Raw genomic sequence first — 18807 nt, 5'->3', positions numbered from 1 at the left:
TTCTTTGCATGGTACATATCCACCAAACCTTGAAACTAAGGCCATTAGTAAACCATCAAATGTGCTGTCAAGGGGATCACACGACTGTAATTCGCAGTCGGAGACTCGGAAACAAATTAAAGGACGAAACCACTGAAACATACAAAATTGAAGTTCTCAAAAACATCTGGATCACAGAAACCAAATTCTTCAGTCCCTTGATAGTTGATCAAATGTAAATTTTGTCTTCAGGTGTAGTTCAATTACAATTTATTTCATTTAAATTTACCGGTAATTAATTTATTCCAGTTCCGTTTAGAAAGTGAAAATTTGCATACACACTTAAAAAACAAAAAAGGAGGGTAACACTGTTGACTTTGGACATGGGGGTTGGGGTTCAAATCTCAGGAATAATGAATGATGGCGTCCAGCCGGATCCCTGAAGAAGACCATTTGCCTCATGTAGATTTTTTTTTTTTTCAACCACAAATGTACGGAAATCCTGCTAACCCATTTCATAGTAGCTTTATCTCAATACTATGGGTAGTTTTAAATCCGCATCAACTCTGTTGTTTGCAGCTAAGTAGTAAACACCATTTTGCCTGACCCACCTTCATATGCAATTAATCAACTATCAGATCCTCACAATGGATACAGCTCTCAACAAAAAATTAACCCGTTAATTATTTGAGTGCTATTGTCACCTTTACACTTGGAACAGATTTAATTAAGTAAACCATTTTAGCATCTCACGTTCATGTATGCATGACAGCGCATTTGTGGTACATTGAAGACTGTTTGACATCGACTCTCACAAAAAATAAAAAAGGTTGATGCGAGTCATTTGTGAACAATGATATCACATTGAACAGTAAAAAGCAGAATCCTTCGTTAATGCCTCCTTAACGCGGGGGGAAAAAATACAGAAGCATGTCTGCTCATCTCGTCAGTCTGCCAACTTGGATGAGGTGTCACGTGACTGTGCTTCAGATCTCGGCCCTTTCAAAGTTGACCACGTCTTCCCCGCAGGGTGTTAATCGTGTGTGACAAACACTCCCTTCTCATCATAGTCAGTCTCCCCCTCCCCTTTTGAATCTCCAGTCCTCCACCTGAAGGGTGCGGTTGTTGATCTGGACCTGTTGTGACAGTTCAGTTTGGGGTCATTCAACAACTTCCACATGAGCCATATCTGGGGCACGCTGAGGCTGTGAACCACCATGAGCTCCCGGTAAAAACACGGGTCGAACGTCTGGAGGTGAGGTGCCGCTGATGGACGGGGAATGCCGAAGGTCCGAAAACCTTGGTGACGCAATGGCTTGATTCCGAGCAGCTGGAGGCACATTCCCAGGAACACGTCATCGATGGGGAACAGCTCGACCTGGAATTTCGAAAGACGAATGTCAAACAAAAGACAACAAAAAGACCAATTGGACTTTGTAGTTCGGGTCAAATACTTGTTGACAGGAGACGCTGAGTCTCCGCGCTGTATGCCCGGACATGACGAAGCCCCCTCCCCCGGCATAAGACGGGTACAAAGCACTGCCGTACACATACTCTGGCACGTAGTACTTGGAAGTGCGGCGCCGAATGGGTTTGGCGTTGACGATTATATCGCCAATGAAAAGATCCTCATTTGACTTTTCACCTTGAAGCATCTCCAGTATGTTCTGCACGTTCACATAAACATCGGCATCCCCTTTGAAGATGAACCTGAGACGACGATGACAAGAGACAAAAGAATGAGAAGAAATGAGGTTGGCTGCGCCTCGCCTCGGGTGCTTGGTGGATCGAACACTGACTTGACGTGAGGACAGGTGTGGTTGACCCATTCCAGAAAGTGCGTTTCCTTTAAGGTCAAGTTGAAGAAGGTGTCCTCAAAGTCCCACAGCAGAATGTCCTCGAAGGTTTGACTCTCGTAGGTCAGCAGCTGATCCCACAGAGGCAAGGCAGTGCGATTCTTGGGCACCCCCAACAGGAAGACGGTGCGGACAGACCCGCCTTCTTTACCCCAGGTCCGACGTACCACCTGAGGTAAGTGAAAGTGGAGAGAACTTCAGTTTTGTCTGAAAACAAAAGAGCATCCGCACATTTTCTACCACATATCCTATTCGGGGTGGGAACCAGCCACGAGTTTCACAAGCGAGTGTACTCTCGTGAGGGCAAGGGTGGCCTCAGGCAACAACATAAAACAGTGTCGAAATCAAATATGTGAATTACAACTGACTTCCATACCGGATTGGTCGGGCCTGAGTTTACAATGACCGCCAACAGTGCTGCTGATCGACAGGGTGCGAATGAAAATAGGGCGGCTGTTGGTCGAACATGAAGAAGAGGAGGTTGGTTGTTTAGGACAGGGGTCCCCAAGCACCGGTCTGCTGATCGGGACCGGGCCTCTGCCCATTTGGGACCGGGCCACGTAGAGACAGACCTGCGAGCTGTCAGCAAATTTACTCCAATCTGACGCGGTAAAAATGTGCGCAACTCTCGCCAATTGGAGTCCCCCCTTGTGAGGAAACAGCCAGAAGAGAGGACGTTTTGGAGTGTTGGACTGAGAGTTGAAATATTTCATGGATGCAAAATGACAAAGCAAAGATGAAGTTGAGAAAAGCGCTGTGTCAGGAACTGGCAGAACTAGGTTGATGATACGGCAGCAGTGATTCGAGAAACCGAGAGGACTGTGTCTGCCTATAACATCAGCTAAACTGTACCGAAAAAGAGGTTGGAAGTAAAATTTGGTTCAGTAGGGGAACTCGGCGGTTTGTTGAATCGCTGGCTGAGACAGATTGTAACCCAAAAAAAAAAAAAGATCAGCATGATTTTATTTACCTGCCGCTTATCAAAATCTGCAGCGACAGATTTCACCGCAATGAGCATGTAAAGCTCACGGTTTTCTCCGGCTCGTTCGGATCCTCCCAGCTGACATTTCTGCGGTTGATCTATTAGCAGACGGAAGTTGCGGTTGTCCTTCTCTCGCATATAGCCCACAAAGTCAAAAAGCGGCAATGTCGGCACGGGCGCGCCGCTCGTCTTGGTCGGTGTGATGCTCTTCTGTCGAGACTTGGACTTTCCTTTGGATTTAGACTGAGCTTTGGACTTGGGCTTAGGACGTTTTGACTTGCGTTCACAGAGAGGTAGCTGAGGCTCAGACGGGCTGGCTGCATACTGCTCATTTGAACACATAATGACAACGGACATTTGATGTGACATAAATTAAAGCAGAAATCATTACACACATACTGATTGTACTATAGATGTTATTTAACATTCTGTGAACCAGTACAGGTGGCGTTATTTTCAACATTTAAATCGTATTAAAAATTCTGATAAATCATAACACAAACAGCCTCCCCCGAACAAACTGTTGAGCAGCGGTAGGGAACTCCGGTTCCTCGAGAGCCACATCCTGCCTGTTTTACATCCCTGCCTACACCAACGCACCTGATTCAAAGGATCAGCAAGCACTGTAGAAGCCTGAAACAATCATGATCGATTGAATCAGGGAGAGCTCTAAAACAGGCAGGATCTGGCTCTCGAAGAACTGGAGTTCCCTACCCCTGCAGTAGAGTGTCGTTGGTTTCCAGATAGATACGGGGCTCCAGTGCAAAACTGTACTTTGACTCTTCCTGAACCCTTGAATCTCACCGGCAGGGGCTCTTGGGACACTCTGTTGGATCCTAGCAGGGTCCGACTGGGGCTGGTGGGACGAAGGATTTCCAGCCTCCATGCTGGCTTGTCCCACCCAGAGGACAAAAGGACCTGGAACATCACAGGACTCATGAGAATGGGAGCTTTGTGCAGGTTCGGTTCTTTGTGACATTTGATTCCATTTGAGTCTACCTGTCGCACATAGAGCAACAAGGAGAAGAGCAGCAGTAGCAGCAAAGTGCACATCACGTCTCCTTTTATGTAACACCCTCTTCTCCTCAGCGTCACCATTTTCTGGCTTTAGTCGCGTATTTAACAGGGGGTGAAGTAGGAAGAGATCTCTTAAGCATCTCTGCTTGGACGACTTCACCATTTGTCCAACAAAATGTATGTTTTCTCTATTCCGTGAGAGTCTGAAAGGCAACCCTTTATTTCCATTGCTCTCCTTCTCCAGAGCCAGCACGGGCATCCTGACACAAACAGAACAGAGTCACAAGAGGGAGATCATGACAATGTGATGTGAAAAACAAAAGAATCGGATTTTGGTCAAACTCTCAAACAATTTGGCTGATTGTACCAGGCCGAACTGTCAGTTTCAGCCCTGTCCACAAGGCTCTCTCTGCTGGTTCCTTTTGGTACTGCTTCACTTGGCCACATTGGAAGTGGACTCTTCCCAGTCAGCAAAGACATTTGGCCCACATTCGGCATGAAGCTGGCACAGGTGGCCTTGCGTCGGCACTGGCATAAGGCATGTGGGCCGAACATGGCCCAGTTGTGTCAAAGGAGGCATTGGCTTGACTATGGCAAACCAGTTGAGTGAAGTATGTGGGCCAGAAATCAATTTACAACTGTGGCCCATATATGGACAGCTAGTATTGAGCCACCCTGAAATGCAGTTTCAGATTTTTTTTTTCTACACACAACCTTGTTTTACAAGTATGCGGACTTCTATTCATCACACACACGCGCGCGCGCGCACACACACACACACGCACAATTGTGAATAGAAATTCTACTAGGTACACTGCACATGTTCACTTTTTTTCAAAATTGAAAGGGTATTTGCATAGCTTGTGCCACTCCTTCACAATCATGTTGGTTGGTTTGTTTGTTTGTTTTTGGCGGGGCGGGTCTGCTGTTTGACAAACCAACTAAAATACTTATGACCTACACACTTTTGCTTTTCAGCCAACAATGCTCTATTTTGATTAGCTGAGAGGTGTCGATTGTTATGAACTACAGCTTATGTCGATCACTGCATCAACAGGACTTTTTAATATTTCTAATATTTAAAAATATTAAACACATCTAGACACAAAAAAATAGAATTGTACTGTCGTTTTTACCTCCTCCTGTGTGTTATTATAGTTTAACTTATGAGAATTTTGGATACATTGTGACGCTATTAAATAAGAGTAAAACTTGAGTAAAAGTATTCGTTTTAAATCAAGTATTTTTCTTTTTCTATCTCCGAAGCAACGGTTAATATACAACTTCACAGCGTGTTCAAATGAGGGGGGCGTGTCTGTTATATAAGAGAATATTGTACACAGCATTTTATTCGGGTGCCGTCTAATTAAGGAAATAATGTGTCAGCAAAACATTCATTATGTCGGTGGAACGCTCCCAAATGTTAACAACGAAGTATCTTCATACAATGCGTAACGTCTAATTATTATCACGGAGTATAAGTGAACGTGACAGAAAAGTCCGAAAAAACGCGCACATTTATATTTTCCAGCTTGTTGACAACGTCAGCAGTCCCATTTTATTAAGTCATAGTAAATTGCATGTAAGTAGAGCGTATATAACGAATTCATTCAAACTTACCAAAGCGGACGGAGGAGGTAGGACAAACTGGAAACATCTGGACGTATTGCGTCTCCACACTGGCGCTTATGTTGCCTTTAGATGCCATGGGAAATATGCAATTTACCACTCAACTTTCTGATACAGATTGAGCAAGCTTGCTCGTCAGTCATTTTGAATCGCGAAATACGTTAGAGAAACCAAGTACAGTTATAAAGATAAAAGACAGCAGATGCATTTGCTTCATACCACTGGTAAGCAGTTAAACTGTGTAAAATGAAAGTATTAGGAATTGGTGGTCGTGAGGGATCAAGAAGGGAGGGCTTGAACGCAGCATCTACTGAAACCGAACCACGTGGCTGAAATTTGAAGGAACAGCAGAATGGGGGTTGGGGTTGTCAAAGGAAAAAAAAAAAGAGTGGATTGTGGAGCTAAATGACATATTCATATCTGTAATGTCATTGGGTTTGTTCTGAACACCCAACAGAATAAGTATTTCTAGCAGAGGGAAAGAAGATTCAGTCCACAATGGCATTTGACAAAGTGAAGATGAGAAGTTTCTCATAATGAGCAGCAATGATGATAATTTGTGATTCTTTTTTTTTTGTCTCCTCAGAAGACTCGACTGAAGACACATTAAAGAGTTCTGCTTCTGTGACAAAACGATATGTGGTCCACCGAAATCTAGACTAATCACTGTCCCAGCGATTTCTTTCAAAGGATAGTGGGTTTGGCTTGCCAGGGGAACAGAATGTAGTTTATTGTATGCACAAGTTTTAGATGCAAGACAAAGAGTTTGGTAGAATATCACTCCAGTGGCCTCCGTGTATCCACAACTGTGCACACCTTCTAACGGGATGTGGCTGTGTTCAGAATTAACCACTGAATAGGAGGCAGCACATTCCTGCCAGCATTTACGCTGGTTCTGATTAAGCCCATATAAAGTTCAGATGTTTTAGTAGGCTTTTCTGCAGAGATTCAACGTCATCAGAGGGATCTTTGTGACACACAATAAAAACATCATCCATGTCATCCGTGAGTGGTGAAAATACACCACAATTGGTCAAGGAGGCGCCAAGAGGCTGACTTCTCATCTTCTTCGTCGACCTCACAATGCAGAGGTGCAGGGTTCAATTCCGTCTCCTGCCTTCCTGTGTGGTGTTTGCATGTTCTCCCCGGGCCTGCGTGGGTTTTTTTCTCCGGGTACTCCAGTTTCCTGCCACATTCCAAAAACATGCATGACAGGCTGATTGAACACTCAAAAAATTGTCCCTTGGTGTGAGTGTGGGCGCGGATTCGTCTCCGTGTGCCCTGCGATTGGCTGGCGACCAGTTCAGGGTGTCCCCCGCCTGCTGCCCCAGGACAGCTGCAATGGGCCGACCCTTGTGAGGATAAGCGGGTCAGAAAATGGATGGGTGGATGAAATAAGAATTTCATATTACAATATGACAATGAACAAAAGCACACATCCAAATCAGCAAATGAGTGGCTTCACCAGCAGATTAGCGATTTGGAATTGCCCAGCTCGAGTCAAGACCTCAATTTGATGGACCATTTTTGGGCCGACCTGAAGACGGCTGTACAAAGGAGATTTCCTCAAAATCTAACAGATTTGGAGCATTTTTGCTAAACAGAGTGCGACAACAGTATTAGGTGATGGGCGTGCGTATTTGTGCAACAACTTTATTGTGCTCCCCCTTATAAGAGTTAGGTTTGTTTTTTAATTGAGTTATGGGTCACATTACAGGTGTAGGTGTGTAAACTTTTTCTGTTCACTGTTGTCCTATGTGAATGTAACATCTGCAGTGTAATTGCCCTCAACTGGACTATGAATGGTTACCTTCTTTGTTCATGATACATAAAGTCTGCTAGTGGACAGACTGTAGACAACAGGAAGTCTGGCTGGTCCAGTGCAACTGTGCCACGCCACATGTGATTCCCAGATGTTGAGTAAACAAAAGAGGAGAGAAGGCAAGGGAGGAGAATACTCAAGATTTTTATTTATTTATTGTTGAGAACACATTGCTTTGTTCATGCACACTAATCCCGATGTCCAAACCCATCCAACAGTGGAGAAAACCGCTGAGTGATCCAGATCCTCGGAAAGAGAAATCTTTCCCTTTCTGTGCTACGCGAAAGTCATGGAACAGTTACACAATACTTTTAACATTTAATCTTCACAAAAGAACAATGACAAAGTTATCATTTAGAAAAAGTAAACACGTCAGTGGTCATCTGCGACGTGAAGTCATGTGATTTCTTTGGCTACAAACACAGTGCTAAAACACACAACTACAACATTGCTCCCAATGGGTCTCTCCCTCGTCTTAGAATGTTACTGAGTCAGCAAAGCAGTCAGCGGTTGCTTTTTTTTCCTTCTTTTTTTGTGGTTACTCATACATGATTCAGCATTTCTTTTACAAATGTGCAACACGACCTGGCACACTCCTCGGGCCTTTGTCTTAACTCATGAATGACTTTTAAAACCTATTTGAATTGCTCATTTTAATTAGAAATCCCCTCAAAGTTGCATGGGACAACTGGCACGTTGTCATATAGCTGGAATAACAACAAAAAACCTTGGAAATGGGGACGATAATGCCTCCTGAGAATAAGCGGTTCAGATCATGGAATGGATGAATTTGGAACACAGCATCACGGAATATCACAGCAATTCCCAATTGCAGCGCAAATACGCCCGTTATAGGATGGGGATGCATTTACAGTATTACAGTCTGACTGGACGCTTTCAATCCTTCGATTATTTTCTGCACCTTTGAGTAAAATATTGGGAACGTTTGGGATGACAAATGAAAAGATCTCCCCATAAACATTTTGTTCTTTGATTGTATTTGCATCTTTAAAACATTTCACACTAGGGAAATCAGAAAAATCATTGTGATGCTTAATTCTGAGCTTCATGATAAATGTCATCCCTTGAAAACTGTGCGAGCTGTCTCCTACGTTGAACCGTTTACATGGTTCCAGCTGCTGTCTCATACACAACTACTCCTGGTTTAAAAAGCAGCTACACTAGCTACACACAGCACTTGACTGACATGGATGGCTCTCCGCAATCCAATCGAGCATCTATTCAAGTTTCAGGATCATTTGTTGGATTGTGCAGAAATTGTCATGCCAAGGAAACCCTCCAAGCTGTTGTCATCTCATCCTTGTGCTGGTGAAGGACGAAACAGATGCTTTCCAGTCACGATCCTCTCTTCGCCTCTGTTGCCTGCCTTGCATCACTTTCATGAGGCAGCCACACCAGCTCTCATGACCCTGAAGAGTGCGCTGACGTTATTGCTCTTAATGGCGTCCCGACATGCTGAGATGACTTGGTTCTTGGGTTTACCCACTCAAAGAGAAGCACAGATGGAGGGAAAAAAAAGGAATGAGAGAATATAGTCAACTCCCCTCGCACACTCACAGTTGGGCATCCCGAACCCGTCGTCAGCCAATCGCAGGGCACATTTAGACAAACAACCAGTCACGCTCTCATAAAAAGCTACGGATTATTTTGGGTGTCCAATTTCTTTCAATACTTTTGAAATGTATCGGATTTGTTTTCTTGGATTTTTTTTTTCACGCAATTTACAGTGGGTGGAAAAGGTACACTGAATGTTTCTCAATGTTTTTTGAAATTTTTTGGTCTTTTGTAAATGAATAAATAAAACAAATCCCAATGCATTTCAATAGCCGTCAATTTTCGCAAGTTTTTGCTATTTGTTGGCCGATCCTGTCATTTCCCTCACAAATACTTTTTACCATTTGCTGCCAGTGTATAAAAAAGCAAGTTGTCACACTAAGATATACAAAACCCAAACCCAAAACAACCTACCTCGGAGTCGACCAGCTCGCTGAATTGCCTGGTTGACCGACTTGAGGCAGGCCAGCAGCGCATTGTGATTATTAGAGCGAATTTTGTACTCGCTGACCAGGTCTCTGTTTAGATCGTATAGCTCTCTGTAGCGCTTTTTCATTGAAGTCCTGCCGAAGAGAAAGAGGCTCAAAGTCAGCGCAGATATATCTGCGAGGATGTTGAAAATGACTGACAAATTGATCCACAATCTGACTTGACGATGCTCAACAGTTTAGCTCCCCTGGCAGACTTTTTCAAGATTCAGTTTGGGGCACCTCAGGGATGATTCAAAAAAAGATTTGACCAGTTTATAGCCCCATCCATTGTTGCAGTCGAATACTGTACGAGAGATGAAGGAGTGTACACTGACATATTCGACTCTTCACCAAATATAAAGTGTAAGGAAACACTGCTTGCTGTGGTGACCCCATTTACTCAAGGGGGTGTCGTATTATGTTGCAGTCAGTTCCTACTATATTTGGAAATGTTTCAAAGGTAGGACGTTAAATATGTGATGGAAGGCTGCTCAGTTGAATTGCTGTGCTGCCTATGAACGGAAAGTCAACTGTCAGCGCTGTAGCTATTGATGACAATAATACAGTTATTTCCATCCATCCATCCATCCATCCATTTTCTGATGGGCTTATCCTCACAAGGGCCGCGGGGGGTGCTGGAGCCTATCCCAGCTGTTTTGGAGTAATAGGTGGGGGACACCCTGAACTGGTTGCCAGCCAATCGCAGGGCACACAGAGACCAACAACCATCTGCGCTCACAGGCACAATTAGGGACCATTTAGAGTGTTCCATGAACCTGCCGTGCATGTTTTTGGAAAGTGGAGGAAACTGGAGAACCCAGAGAAAACTTACGCAGGCACGGGGAGAACTTACAAACTCTACACAGGAAGGCCGGAACTGGAATTGAAACCTGCACCTCTGTACTGCGATTGCTAACCAGGTGACCAACAGGCCGCCCATTACAGGTACATGTAAATGTTAGTCTTAGGTTGGATTTTCAAGTAAGATAAAATGACAACACATTATAGCTTTAGTAATGATCGATTTTGAAGCATAGGCATTTCACTTTTAAATGAGCATTTTGTAGAATGGTAGAGGGAAAAAAAGGCAAGACAATGAAATGCAGTGTTTATATAAATAGTTACTTTCAGCATCTGGTAAACTCACATGTCACCCATCAAGCGAGCATCTTCTGCTTGCACCAGCATGCTCTTGATGAAGTTGGAGTGCTCAGCCATTTCTGCAGTTAATCGCTGATGGACTGCATGGAATTCATCAACCTATTGGACGCATTTGCGAATCTCTCTTTATCACATGACATCAACACGACAGCACTTTTTTTGGCCATTATGAAGACGCGATTCATTTCCTATACACGCATGATCTTTGGGAGTTAGTGAAAAGAAATTCAGTGTCCTGTATTTGTATTTTCTTTGCTTTAAAGTATACAATCGATCCAAACCTCAGTGAGTGTGGTCTGAAGATCCTCAAAATAAGTTGGGAAGTCGGCCTCTGCTGACAGTTCCTCTATTGCCAGGAAAGACGCCAGTGATTGGACCAGATCGCCCGCCAGGTCGATATCATCTGTTTGCAGTGTGATCTGAATGGACAGATAACAGTGTTCAACAGCAAATTTTAATCCATGATGGCTCTCGACACATTTTTACGTCGATTTCAAACCCGTCTTCATTTTGTTTCTAACATATTTTTAACATCTGATATCCAAGAGAAAAAACTAGGGCAGATTTGGAATCAGTGCAAAAAAAAAAGAATGGTCTAGAAGAGTTCATTTGCATCTAAAATGAAAAAAAAAAATCATCCAAAGAACTCCCGTGATTTATTTATCAGGAAACATTCGATGGTTCTAAGAGGCCCACCATTGTTTTGCTTGACTTAATGCATCAAATAAATGTGTCACATTAAAAATACATCATCTTCCATCATTAGTTTGCATTGTTTGGTGTGTCTGTGTTTACCTGTCCATTAGAGGTCATACGGATGGACAGGAGCCCCCCTCCCCGGAGTGAAGTAAATGTAACATCAGGACTATCTACTCCTTCAGGCAGCAGGAAATTCTGGTTCAGCCACATTGCGACCTAATCAAACAAATAAGTTGAACAACCCTGAGGCTTGGAATCTCCCAAGAAAACACTCTTGACAGACCCGCTGTGGCCGATCATTAATGGTGAAGGTGACTCTTCCGGTGGGAGCAGGAGCTGAGGGGTCGACTGCAATGTCGTACATGGAGAAACGGGGCAGCTGTCGAGTGATTTCAAACACGTGGAACTGGGTGCTGGGGGGAACAAAACAATAGCAAATTCGGTATTTAAGATGAATATAGTACTTATGAACATGATTATTTTAAGTGCGTATCTCCATCAATTCATTTTTTGGACCGCATTTCCAATTCAGTATAAATCCTAGAGATTTACTGCAATGGTTTGAAACTGAGATGACTCGGCAAGCACAAACTTGCACCAATGCCTCTCTTGTCATCTAAAAGTTGTATTTTACAAAGTGAAGCCTGTTTCTCACTGAGTAGAAAATGCTTGCGAAAGTCGCAAATTTGGGGTTTCATCATGTTCATAAAAAAGATTGGAAACGTTCAGGGTGTCCCCCCGCCTATTACTCCAAGACAGCTGGGATAGGCTCGGGCACGCCCCGTGACCCTTGTGAGGATAAGCGGATCAGATAACGGATGGATGATTGGATGGATGGATGAACACAGTCTAGATTTCCTGGCAAATCCATTGTTTTGCTAACAGTGGCGTTTGCAAAACAACCATAAGCATAGCTTGTGCCCTCGCAATCACCGCCTACCTGGTTTTCCCACCGACAAAGGCTTTGATGTGCAGATCGACTGGGATGTCTTTGGGAGGAATGATGGGGACTCGAACAAAACCTGACAGGTTCTGGACACTGGGGTGAACAACATGGCTCTCACCCTGGAAAATACCTTCGGCAAAAATGAGCACTGCGCGGATTATGGTTTCTGGAGACGAAAAGTGAGGGATTGAAAGAAAGAATATTGATGTTTAGATCCAGCAGAAGTCAGACGACACATACGTGCACATTCTTAGCTGAAATGCTTCAGGATGATACCATTTGGTGTTGTGATGCTGAGCTCCACATGGGCTTTTTGGACCTCCGTTGCAACTCTGACTGTGAGAGCTGTTTGGAGCTGAGTGTTGGCTGGAATCCCACCTGCGCTGTCCGACCCGCCCTGAAACGACAGGACGGCTGTTGTGAATCATAACACGGGACAGTTAAGAATCGTATGTTTGTCTTCAAGAATCTAAACTGTGTTCCCAATTAGTATGCGAGTACTTTCGAAGAGGGTTTTTCAAGAAGCAGGAATGCTGTTGAAGCAATTGCTGGGAAAAAGACACAGCTGAAAAGCAGAAAGTTGTTCAGAATTGCTGGACTCTTTAGAACAGTGATGACCAACTTCTATTCAGCCAGAGCACATATTTTAAATGAGAAAAATCTCACGGCACGCCACCAAACAAAACTGCCACAGAAGGGGGATATACATGTCAATTATATGCTTTCTGTCAGCTAACAGAATTTATTTGTTCTCTCTTTCACTTGCTGCCGTTGAGAAACGGACAAATACACATTCTTTGTTGTCAATCACAAAAATTCTGACCAATTGTGTGAGATTTGATGATTTTCCACAGCACACATTTCGAGCTCTCATGGGAATCACAGCTGGAGAGTCCCAAAAACCTCTCTCATGCTGCAAATGCAGCCTGTATTGCATAAACTCCATTTTGACCACACTGAACTGAGACCAACTACAGAAAATATTTGGGGAGTGCCAACGCCCGTTTTTTGTATAGATGTAACGATATCCAAATGTCACGGTACCACATTGTCACAATATGAACCTCAAGATCTGATACTGATCACAATATTGTCAGGGAGGTTGGCAACATAAAAAAAGCTTTCGATACTGTATAAGAACTCACGATACGGTAAAAAAAAAAAAAAAAGTGGAGCCAGTTATGGTGGCACGGTGGTCGACTGGTAAGCACCTCCAGCTCACAGTGCAGAGGTGCAGGGTTCGATTCCAGGCCCTGGCCTTCCTGTGTGGGGTTTGGCTGGCAAACCAGTTCAGGGCGTGCTTCTCCTACTGCCTAAGTCAGGGGTGCCCATTACGTCGATCCTAATCTACCGGTAGATCTAAGACAGGTCCCAAGTAGATCTGAGGAGTGTCGAGGAGGAAAAAAAACAACCATTTGTGTGTCTTTGTACACGTTAGTAATATATTTTTTTGTGTTAATGTACGCTGCACCCTAATCATCCTATCAGTCTCGTTTTCACAAAATAAATATTTAAAAAAATAAGGTAAAGCAGGTAAATCTTGAATTTACGGTGGCGCGTGATTACGTCACCGGAAATTGTTAGCACTCAGCAGTCTGCAATTGCAACTTGTGATCAGAGCTGTTGCGCTCTATCTTTTATCGTCATTATTCTCATTCAGAGTTTGCTTCGTGTACAATTCACCGAGGGCACGGGCAAAGAATAGGAATCTAGGAGGGCCCAGGGAAGCACTTTAAAGTGATTTCTCATCATGGTGTGTGTGTGTGTGCGCGCGCGCGCGTGCCGGTAAGGGTAGATCCCGGGAGGTTAGTTGATCGAAAAGTAGATCTTCGGTCCAAAAAGGTTGGGCACCCCTGGCCTAAGTCATCCGGGGTAGGCTGCAGCACGCTCGTGACTCTCGTGACGATAAGAGGATTAGAGAATCTCCGGATGGATGAATGGCCAGTCATCTTATTGCCATGTGTTCTTATTGGCTCAGCGGTGCAAAGTATCATGGTCTGTGTAGTTCCCAAGGCTGTGTTCGGCTGAAGTGGATGAAAAGTGGTGTGTTTTGATGGAGATGTGCTGCTCTTAATATCGGAACATGACAATGGCAATATCGTGCCAATTTTAATGTTGCGATATCGTGACATCGCCGTTATCGTTCCATCCCAAATGTTTGTGGACGATGCATATTGAAGGCTTATCTGTGTTTTTCTGAAGATGTTTTTTATATTGCATTTCAGTGGGCATCAGCTCACCTAAACAGAGTTTATAAAGATTAATTTTGTGCTGAACGACGGGCCCATAGGATGACGTGGTGTTGTTTGTGTTAAAATATCCATAGCTGAATGGGTTAATACCGCAACATCCATGTTAGTTTTGTGAGCCCATCTATGGTCGTCTGCATTGTATGTTAGCGAGAAAAAAAAACAGCCGAGCGATGGCTTCTATCTAGAAAAACTTGTCAGTCACACCAGTCGCAAGTCAAGATCCAACGGTATATTATATACAGTACCAAATTGCATACAACATGTCTACCTTTGTATTCTCTTCATAGTTGCGGAGCTCCAGCAAAAGATTCTGTCTGCGATGGCTGAGCTCTCGAATGAGGTCCTGTTCAGCATTTGAGTCCATGAGATTGCCTTTCAGCTCCTTTTCAGCAGGCAGGTAGCCACGAACTACAAAATACATGCCAAAAACAAACGACCATTACACCCCTATCTTGAAGAGACGGTTCATTGCAATTGCTTTAAAGCTTAAATTTATCAAAATGCCTTTGACAGAGAACACCCAGCACACCTTCTCCCTCTACAGAGGCGCAGATAAGTTGTTTCTGCCCATCCAACCTGTAGTCTCCCTCCACCACTCCGGCCACAGAGGAGGAGAAGTTGTCTCTGAAAATGACTTCGCCTGTGCGGTCGCTTCGAGCGTCAATCTGGAACAACAGAGGAATGTGAGTAAAGAGGGTGCTGATGAACATGACCAGTAACGCTGATTTAATCGAGCGAGGCCATCTAATTCTAAGATGCTGACCTTTCCATTGGACCAGCCAGTGATCAGCTCCACAACTCCGTCAGCGTTCAAGTCAAAGGCGTGGATGCTCATTGCATGATTTTTAGACTACATTGAAGAAAACATTAAAAAAAAAAATAAAAAAAACGAAATACAGTCATACCTCAGTTTTCGACCATAATCCTTTCCAGAAGGCTGTTCAAAAGCCGATTTGTTCGAAAAGCGAAACCATGCTCTTTAAAAAAAAAAAAAAAAATCTTTATTGAACACGTCTGCTCACAATGGAACGCTACACGAGGAAGCGAGGAAGACGAGAGGAGTCAAGTGGCGCATTCAAATGCGCTCAGTTTGGTCGAGAAACGATTTTCGGTCGTAATCCAAGGCATAAAAAACTCAAAATCTTTGGTTGAAAACCGATTTGGTTGAGAACAGAGACATTCGAAAACTGAGGTTTGACTGTATAACTCAAGAAACAGATTGCCATACTACAGATATATGCGATAATAAAAGAGCCACTGACTCCGTGTGGTAAAGTGGGATTCAGAATGTATGAATGGGGAAGGAAGAGGGTGAGGGTATGAGGGCATGTGAGATGGATCATTATTTACAGCAGTGTTAGGCATCACAAAGTAACAAATATACATTATTCACCGGTTTCGTTTACCTTGATCCTCCAGTACCGAGAATTGCGATCATAGACTCCCACAGTGCCATTTGCCAGGGCGTAACCAAACCGACTACTGTGCATGTGACATAGTGCTGTTACTGTCTACAGACAAAAGAAGAGCAATGTGAAATAATAAGATTACTTTCCTCACTGACACTGGAGAAAAAAATTCAATATACCGCAACATTAAAACACTTGTAAAGTTTGATCTACTGATTATAATATCTTGGTTCATTCAATTCCCGCATTAGTGACAAACTGACTATTTCAATAATTTCAGTGCAATTTATTATATCATACTGGGTGTACGTCAACATCTTTATGTCTTTGAATGAATTGCCTCGAATGCAAACCATGCTCAAGTGAAACACTTACCTCGTTTTCAGTCATCTCAGACACAAGCTCATCCTCTTTGAAAACCCTGATGTCAAAATCCTCAGATCCAACCAGGAGCTGCAAGAGGTTCCACAACAAACACAAATGTTCTCAATGACGTGACTTAATAACCCACCAATCATCTACAGCTGTGGAAGATTTTTTTTAATGAATTATATTCCAAACACAAAAGCAAAAATGTCTCTTACCTCATTTTTGCCATCTCCAGTGAAGTCACAGAGGACAAGGGATCTTACATTATCTCCTGTTACCTTGAAAAAAACATATACAGTAGCATACTGTGCATTTCACATTAAACTAAATAATCACTTGAAAATCTAAAAGCACTATGTAGATATAAAATGGTATCAAATGTTAATTTATTTTCTCACTACATTTATTGAAACAAACAGTACTGGATATGTTAAGTAGATGTATTATTATTATTATTATTATTATTATTGAGACTTCTTACCGTCCAAAAGAGGTCATTGCCCAGGGAATCAAAACCTTGTAAGGCACAGTTCCCTCCGATGATGGCAAGAGGATTCGGGATGTCTCCAAGTTTCCCCAGGACGATTGCATTGGCCCCATCAGACACCTAAACACATGCACACACACAAGCACAAATAGACAAAACAAAACAAACATCAACCGGAGATAAGAATAAAGTACCTCCCTGTGTGCATAGTTGCAGATTAAATCAATATATGAACAACCTTTCAATGACAATATCAGGAGAAACTATTCACCAGTGGTAATCGCTGAGTGGGAATGTTAACAATAGCCAAAAGGCACAATTTATCGGTCAAAATTTTGGATATACTTTTTCATGCTCAGAATGAAAAATTGTGGCCAAACTTTTGACTGGTACACCCGCAGAATCTAATACAAAGTGATATAAATTAGTGTATACCTAAATAATCTAATAATGCTCAGTTTCCATTGATACTAGGAGAGAGGATTCAATTCTTGGCAATAATTGTGATACTGTTTCAGGATCTCATTAGACTGTACTGAATGAAGCATTTGGTGAGTGGCCAATTTAGTTGGCCACAGCTGTTGATCGAGTGCATACTTCTTACACATGTATTTTACGAACCTCTTTGTAGAATATATCGGTATTGTCATGGACATCATAAGCCAGCAGATTGGTCTGAGATCCCACCAACAGTGTGTCACCGGCAGTCTTTGTACCCAGACTTCCTGCAGTCAGACAAGTGACTGCCTGGTTGATATTGAGTAGAGAGACGTCCGAATCCTGAGCGCTTTGGCTCAGTCGGTGAGATGCAGGTTTTTGACCACGGGTGTGAGGGTTGTGAATAAAAACCTTGTAGAGAGAACAACAAAGTTAGGGACCGGCATGAAGAACTATTACTTAGCTATCAAAATCTGAGTTTTAAAAACAATGGATAATCTGAGATCATGGCCAGTTTAGAGTCTTGATTAACCGAACATGCATGTTTGTCTTGATGAGGGAGGAAACTGTATCTAGGAGAACATACATGTACTCCACACCGAGATTCAAACGGGGGACATCTCGTCTGTGAGACAGACGAGCTAACCGCTCCCAACATACGGGAATTTAAAAGTATAATTTTCACCTTTCCAGCTTGTGTGGCTGCAGTGAGGCAAGGGTGGACGCCATCAAATGTTCCTACAGTCACCATGCGAGGGTTTATCTTGTGGTTTAACTTGAGAGTGAATATCGGCACCAACATGATGCATACGGTCTCTCCTAAGCAAAAGAAAAGAAAAGCACCCAGACATACATTCAGGGTAAATCTGGGAAAAACTCAGATTAAAAACCACAATTCAGGACATAATGGCAATACAAACTCATAGCCACACCTGTGAACAAGTGGCAATGTGTGATTTTGCGACACTAATGTAATTACGAGCTTTGCCCAAGACATCAGAGTTCTGTTGCCCGGCAACAAAAAGTGTCACACCAAAGCTCCTTCGACTGGCGATCTAATCTCCCATCGTTTGGTCAATAACAACGCTATTTTTATGCTTAACAGAAGACTTGCATGGTGCTTCACTATGACATAGCAGAGTATCAATACCAAGTACTACAATAAATATTTCAAGAAAGTAACATCACTGTTTACCGTAGCTGGTTAAGAGGCTAGCTTAAGGAGCTAATTAGAACGATGCAAACTGTTACTGTGTAACTGGAAACTACGAAATAGGACAACGAAGATAGAAAAACTAGCAAACAAACAAAAACAACGAAAAAAACCACACAACGTATAAAAATACCTGACACTGAACTCGATCAAAAAAAATGTAGATTTGTATCAAACGGGATTCCGCACAATAAAAAGTGCAGATTTGTTATCCACAACCACTTCCGATGTAAGGTTTCCAGAATAAAATATCTAAACTGTTGGATTGTTTTTTTTTTTCTCAGGCAATCCCACCCGCAGAAAACGTGAAAGTGAGGGTAATTGCAGTTCGGACCTCTTACACCATAAGTGAGAATCATACCCTGATCTAGACCAAAGAGCCACGACGTAAAATTCTTTGGGTTAAATTACTGTGGATAAAATATATCGTGTGGCATGGACCATACTACTAAATTTACACACAATAGCCCGTTGTGGCATATTTTGGATACTGTACTACATTT

The 18807-nt window shown here is 43.0% G+C and overlaps 2 protein-coding genes across 5 annotated transcripts; both read right to left on the bottom strand.

Annotated features, from left to right (window-relative positions):
• Positions 1–38: 38 nt before the first annotated feature.
• On the bottom strand, positions 39–5520 carry b3gnt9 (UDP-GlcNAc:betaGal beta-1,3-N-acetylglucosaminyltransferase 9). The gene is made up of 7 exons (XM_086108519.1): positions 5455–5520; positions 3817–4094; positions 3622–3735; positions 2806–3141; positions 1779–2005; positions 1434–1689; positions 39–1357 (listed from the first exon to the last, which is right to left on the bottom strand). Exons 2-7 carry the CDS (start codon positions 3913–3915, stop codon positions 1013–1015), a joined length of 1377 nt encoding a protein of 458 aa, XP_085964645.1. The 5' UTR covers positions 3916–4094; positions 5455–5520; the 3' UTR covers positions 39–1012.
• A 1893-nt stretch (positions 5521–7413) lies between these two features.
• On the bottom strand, positions 7414–18530 carry bbs2 (Bardet-Biedl syndrome 2). 4 transcript variants are annotated; one of them, XM_086109893.1, is made up of 18 exons: positions 18438–18530; positions 17777–17910; positions 17275–17502; positions 16648–16773; positions 16382–16444; positions 16173–16250; positions 15795–15899; positions 15152–15238; positions 14918–15053; positions 14657–14796; positions 12413–12533; positions 12131–12302; positions 11474–11603; positions 11287–11406; positions 10773–10910; positions 10478–10590; positions 9275–9423; positions 7414–8791 (listed from the first exon to the last, which is right to left on the bottom strand). In XM_086109893.1, exons 2-18 carry the CDS (start codon positions 17891–17893, stop codon positions 8685–8687), a joined length of 2130 nt encoding a protein of 709 aa, XP_085966019.1. In that variant the 5' UTR covers positions 17894–17910; positions 18438–18530; the 3' UTR covers positions 7414–8684. The 4 variants fall into 4 exon arrangements, with proteins under 4 accessions (XP_085966019.1, XP_085966022.1, XP_085966020.1 ...); XM_086109896.1 differs by having other exon boundaries at positions 7414–8777; XM_086109894.1 differs by having other exon boundaries at positions 18287–18508.
• Positions 18531–18807: the final 277 nt, after the last annotated feature.

Source organism: Hippocampus guttulatus, chromosome 4 (genome assembly GCF_054856545.1).
Source record: "Hippocampus guttulatus isolate MCC_2025c chromosome 4, RoL_Hgut_1.0, whole genome shotgun sequence".
In the NCBI taxonomy this organism is placed as follows: domain Eukaryota; kingdom Metazoa; phylum Chordata; class Actinopteri; order Syngnathiformes; family Syngnathidae; genus Hippocampus; species Hippocampus guttulatus.
The sequence above is the reverse complement of the archived record's forward strand: the minus strand, read 5'-3'. Positions and strand labels throughout refer to the sequence as shown.